This window comes from Balearica regulorum, chromosome 1, assembly GCF_011004875.1.
Source record: "Balearica regulorum gibbericeps isolate bBalReg1 chromosome 1, bBalReg1.pri, whole genome shotgun sequence".
NCBI lineage: Eukaryota > Metazoa > Chordata > Aves > Gruiformes > Gruidae > Balearica > Balearica regulorum.
The window spans coordinates 58,624,882-58,630,956 of NC_046184.1; the positions used below are offsets into that span (position 1 = coordinate 58,624,882).

The 6,075-nt window shown below is 49.5% G+C and overlaps 1 protein-coding gene across 1 annotated transcript; it reads left to right on the plus strand.

Annotated features, from left to right (window-relative positions):
• Window positions 1–987: 987 nt before the first annotated feature.
• On the plus strand, window positions 988–5,850 carry MB (myoglobin). Its single transcript, XM_010305844.2, has 3 exons — window positions 988–1,238; window positions 4,056–4,278; window positions 4,975–5,850. Exons 1-3 carry the CDS (start codon window positions 1,144–1,146, stop codon window positions 5,119–5,121), a joined length of 465 nt encoding a protein of 154 aa, XP_010304146.1. The 5' UTR covers window positions 988–1,143; the 3' UTR covers window positions 5,122–5,850.
• The last annotated feature ends 225 nt before the right edge of the window (window positions 5,851–6,075 follow it).

The following is a 6,075-nucleotide window of genomic DNA, read 5'->3' on the forward strand; positions in this document are numbered from 1 at the left end:
TCTCTCCTGCCAAGGTCTGTGGTGTGTGCCCCTTTGGAAACGTCCAGAGATAGGTGTGTGCTTCTGGACAGCAGTGCTAGCTGGGCTTTGTTATCGGGCTGTGCTCTGACTGCAGTCACCCCTGGAAGGGATTAATCGCCCCGTTGGCATGCCAGGCTGTTATCAGTCCTGATGGAGGCTGGAGGAGAAAGGCTGTAAGGTGTCCCAAAGCATACCCACGTTGTTTGTCAGCCTGGTGACTTTTCCTCACAACATTGATATTTGGCTTGACAGAAGTAGCCAGAGACCTTAACCCCTGGCTGGGTGCATGTTGAGCATAGCCCTGCTGTGTTCTTGTGTTGCTGGCCTGCTGCAAATTACCCTCCTGGCTCAGCTGTACATCTGTTGGCTCTGATATCCAGGCTCAGCCAGCAGCTAATCCTGAGTGTTCCCCGGAGAGGCAGGCAGGAGGACCCCTGGCAGACAGGTGTGGGGGTAACTGGCTCCCATATAGCTTTTATCCCCTTCCTCTCTCCTGCAGAGGCTGGGGAGATGCCGTGGCCAGTTTGGATATGTTTAGCTCTTAAGGACATGTCTCTTCTAACGCTGTGCTCTTCTGTTAGTAAATGGTGTGCATTACCCCAGGAGAAAAGGAGAGTGAGGTCAGCATGGGAAAGGAAAGGCCTTTGGAGCGATGGAGCTGATGCGACCAGCGATCCCTGCCTCTTCTCCTGCCTGCCCTTGGCAGGCCAGGGGTGAGGGAGGCGGGGTGGCCTTGCAGATGACAGTGCTCTTCAGGAATCTCCTGCCATACAGCTTGACACTGTTTCTGGGTCCTTGGGAACCCGGGACAGGCTCCTGGCACTGTGTTTCGGCAGTGCCCTTTCTGTCTAGAGTGGGACATGCGCCAGTCCAATACGAAAAGCAGAAATGATGCCATCAGTGGCACCCACAATAGCACCTGACCCAAAATAGCTTCCTAGAAAAAATAGGGAGGCTGATTAGGTTAGACAAGCCTGAAAGAGAGCAAGACGTCCAGATGACGATTGACAGGTGTAGGTCTGTGAGCAGGGGCTATAAATCCCAGGGGTGAGCTCTCCAGCCACCCCATCGGGGAAAGACAAACGGCTGTGAGGAGCACTCGGGACCTGCCTTCAGTGAACCATGGGGCTCAGTGATCAGGAATGGCAGCAGGTCCTGACCATCTGGGGAAAGGTGGAGTCTGACCTCCCTGGCCATGGGCATGCAATTTTAATGAGGTAGGAAAGAAGCTTCCATCCTAAGAGTAAAGCTGAGAGATTTTGATGAGAGACCAAGGAAGGCGTATATTTAGTATGGGGGCTCGTGTTCGGTACTGTTTATCTCAACAGGCTGTATTTGTTGTAGGGTGGTGTTTTTTCCATTGCTATGGTTTCTGGGTTAAAAATTACTCACTGCATAAAGTGGCTGTGCTTCTGTCTCTCCATGTGTCTATGGGTGCAGGAGCAGGCCAGTGCTGCTTTCAAAAGATGGTGGGACTTTGTCACTCCCTCTGCCTCTGCTGGCAAAGCCCTGCTTCGGATCCTCATTGCCCAAGCACTGTGGTGAGAAATGCTGGAGCAAATTGTGTGTCCTGGGCCTTCACACGCTCTGCAGCAAGGATGTGGGGAGGCAGGGAAGGAGAGCAAAATCACCTCTGTGACAATTTTCTCGGAATCTATGATTTCACTAAAATTAACTGTGAAGTACCTGAGTGTTTCCCTCTCCCCGCCTTCATCTCACCTGGCAGAGCCCTGCTCATCCTACTTTTTGGGCAGGAAATTGGGTGGTAACACTTGTCCAGTTCCTGATAATGAATTTGAGGTCTGGGTGTGAAACGAGGCACATCCTTCCCCCCTGCTTCCCTCCTCCATCATTCTGGTGTCAGAGACCAGCAGGGATGGAAACTTGGAGGAGGCTCTCTCCAGATCTCCCCCTCAGCCTGTGCTCAGTCTGACGTGCTGGAAGGGTATGGATGCTGAGAAGAGCAGTGGGGATGTGGCACTCTCTCCAGGGCCAGGTTTCCTATCTTAAGCACAGCTAAAGGAAGGAGCCCATACCACTGGGCAAATCCACTGTCCATTCAAAGCTTTTTCAAAGATGAGCCAAAGCACAGAGATGTTTTATTTACCTTCTCCTTCTTCATTTATGGCCCAATTCAGCTGCTCTTTGAAGGGGAGAGGGGGATGGGGAAACTGGGTGGCAATGATGTGATGGCTTTCCCCTCATGCGGTCCAAAGCAGGCATGCTGGAGGGGTAGCAGGAACCCGAGCCCTCCCCACCTGTCCATCTGTGTGAGATGGCTACTTTGGCTCTGGAAGTGCCACAAGACACTGAAAGCAGTTTCCAGCTGGAAAGGTAATACTGTTTTCCTTACAGGTATCGCAGGGCAGAGCATGGCATTAAATAGATGACACCTCTCTCCCTTTTGACTTTGTGCTCCCCAGCCAAGCCAGGTCATTTCTTGTTCCTTCAAGGAGTTTCTGAGGGAGGAGAGAGGCAGGGGAAGCCCAGCAGCTCTTAGTTTAGAGCCAAGTGTCTGCACGTGCATTGTTAAAGACTTCTTAGGTAGATGTCATATCCTGAGAATATGTTTAGAAAATACTGATTCAACTGGATATTCTCCAAAGGAAAGAAAAAAAATATTCCTTGGAAGAATTTTGAAGAGTCTCGGGAGTATATCGTCTTTAGGAGACATGATTCAGCCATAGCCAGACACAGACACGACGGAGGGAGATTTTTAGAAATAACTCCATCCCATTTCAAGGTGCACGGTTTCTTCATCTATCTGGGTGGGACACAACCTGTGTCTTGGAAAAATTCAGGAAAAAAGGAAAGGCCGACGGTGGTGTGCTCAGCACCTGGTAGAGTACAGATATCCTTTGGAGACCTTTAAAGTGAAACATTAGCAAAGATTGATCACTCATTTATGGAATCTTTTTGCTGCAGAACAGTTTGTGTTTTCCATGTGCTTGAGGTATTTGTTAGTGTAGTTTAACCTATACTTACATCACACAGTGGAGAGTCTGGCCCTCATGGCAACATACCTAGGAGGAATGTCCAGTTCTAGCTGGGATGCAAGCCCCAGTATTCGCAGCACCAGCAGCCTCCTGAGGGCAGAGCAAGCGTACAACCACTGTGCTGTGAGAGGGAGGTTGGTTTTGTGGCTGAAGTCCTGGGCTGGAGCACCAGACACTGCTGCAGGTAACTTGGATGAGCCGCTTCATGGATGTGAGCTGTAGGACCTTGGCTGTAAAGACAGCCGTTGCTTTTGCTGGTGCTTCAACTAGTTGGATTACACCCATCAGAGGGTAGAATACTTGAAAATAAACTTGTGCAGGGGAGCTGATGTCTCTCAACACCTAATTATTAGACTGCTCCTAATAACCAGGACAGGCAGTGTCCCCTTTTTACCCTGACTGTAGGACTCTGGCATGGAAAAGAGCGTAATTTCCTACTAGTTTGGTTGCCAGTGGTGTCTGCATCCTGTCTCCTAGGAAATGCAGCAGGGAGGAAGCAGGGGGGACAACACTAGCCTGGCTTTTAGCCACCCTTCCACCTTCTTGATTTCATTTCCATTTCAGGATGGGAGTGCCTATGTATAGATAGCACTGCATGGCATGGCACCAGCATGCCTGAGGGCCCCGCGCTCTTGTTACCCACTTGCTCCCCGGGACTTTCGGAGGTACCGCAGTTCTCGATGGAAGAACCACAGTGCTGGCAGCTGGGCTGAACTGGGGAACAACGTATCAGAGGAAGGATGAAAAACACTGAAACCAGATTCAGAGTAGGGTCAGATGCTTCCCTGGCTTATATACATGCTAAATGGAGTGATTGTGAATGGCGATAATTTGGAAAAGATCTAAAGTGTCAGAGCTCCCAAGTTGAAGTAGCCTCTACTAGCAGGGACTAGCTAAGAGATTTCTTTGGGGAGAGAAGTGGGTTATAACACCTTTGCTTGTCCAAACACTCTGCAATACCTGGAGCAGCTGGACCTCAGGTCTGGTCTGGATGACAGCTCTCTCAAGTCTCACAAGTCCCTCTACTGTTGTCCACAGGCTCTTTCAGGATCACCCGGAGACCCTGGATCGCTTTGAAAAGTTCAAAGGCCTGAAGACCCCTGAACAGATGAAGGGCTCTGAAGATCTGAAGAAACATGGAGTTACCGTCCTTACCCAGCTGGGCAAAATCCTGAAGCAGAAGGGTAATCATGAGTCAGAGTTGAAGCCCCTGGCTCAAACCCATGCCACCAAGCACAAAATCCCTGTCAAATATCTGGAGGTATGAAAAAGGACAGGGAATCTTGGTGTCTGATGTGTAGTGCATGTCTGCAAGACAGCTACTGAGAGTTGCACTTTTATTTACTGATGGTTGGTTGGACTTCAGTGAGCTCTCCCTCAAGTCCAAGGTCTCTGTGTACAGGCGGGAGGAGGCACAGAAAAGGCTCATGGTATGTGAATGGTATGTGAATGTCCAAGTTTAGATTTCCCATTTGAAACACCACATGCAGTCTGAGCAACCCTTGACAGTAATAAACCAGCCCATGCAGCCTCTGCATGCCTGGGAAACTACATTACATAAGAACTGTCAGTGGCTGGACACGAGGGATGTACAATTTTAGAGTAAGCCCAGGAGGATCCACTGGAGACCAAGACCCACAAAACTAAGTGTTGTACAAACACAGGGCATGAATTTTCAGCCTTAATGGACGAGGCAGACAAAGAGTGGGAAGGGCCATGGTCTACTCAAGGTCACGAAGCAGAGCAGCATCAGAGCTAGGAATAGAGCTCAGTTCTTCTGCCCAGCCCAGGCTCCTTGCGAGCTAAACCTCACTGTCTCTCCAGAGACTGCAGGAAGGGCTACTGAATTAGCTCGGAGATATTTCCAGGCTCTGCAACCTATTTCTTAGACTGGCTTTTCTGAAAATAAACCCTGACTGTCCCTTCTGTTTTTCTCTCTCTCTTTCCTTCTTCACAGTTCATTTCTGAAGTCATTATCAAGGTCATTGCCGAAAAACACTCTGCAGACTTTGGGGCTGATTCCCAGGCTGCGATGAAGAAGGCCCTGGAGCTGTTCCGAAATGATATGGCCAGCAAGTACAAGGAGTTTGGTTTCCAGGGTTAGCACATATGCACAGAAGGACACCACAATGGAGGCCTGGCCGTGCATCTTAGAGTAGCTTCCCCAGCACTGTTTTGGACATCTTACAACTGGCCATCCAAGGTGTGTGGGAAAGCTTTGATGAGAGGCCAAGAGTCACTCCAGGCAGTGTAGAGGCACTCAGAGTGATATCCATGATAAACCATTGTTTCCTGGCTTCATGTATACAACAGAAATAATCTGCTTTCTTAGGAAAAATAATGTAAGGGGTTATCTGTGAGCTTCTGCGTATCCCTATCCTCTTTTTCTTTCCCCCTCCCCAAAACCCAGTCTCATCCAAGAAGGAATGACATGGCCAGAGATGAAAGGATGTGGAGGAACAAGGGGAGTGTTGAGGAGTGTGGTGAAGGAGGGCGTGAAGGGATGACTCAAATGGTATGAAAGAGAGGTCAAGGTGGGAAACAAAGGCACAGTGTCTCGTTCATCCCACTGGTGAGACTGTCACCAGGTTTCTGTGGACAGCTTCCAGCACAGTATTACCTTGCTTTGTGGGGGTGAACGCAGCCAGTCAGTCTCCAGGGTCTGCCAACTTGGAAACTTGCATTAGTTGCAAAACTCATGTTAGCAAAACTATAAAGAGCAGTACTCCCTGCTATCTGTAGGTTTCTGGCAGCTGCTGCTATGCATCCAAAGTTCTGTTGCACTGGGAAGTAAAGTATGTGTTTCTCAGAAAATAAAAATTCCTGCACCAGTGTTGTGTGTTCGCTCGTGGCTTTACAGGCACTCTAGTGACAAGTGGGGGAGATGGAGAGAGCGGAAAGATGTTTTGCATATGCATCCAGCTGCACCTCATCCTGTGGAGTCAGTCCATGACTTGAGTGGCATGTGGCATCTGTCTGAGCTGGGGGACTTGAGGCCCTCAGATGTCACCATGGGGCCATGACCTGGTTATTGGACTTCACAACACAAAATGGCAGC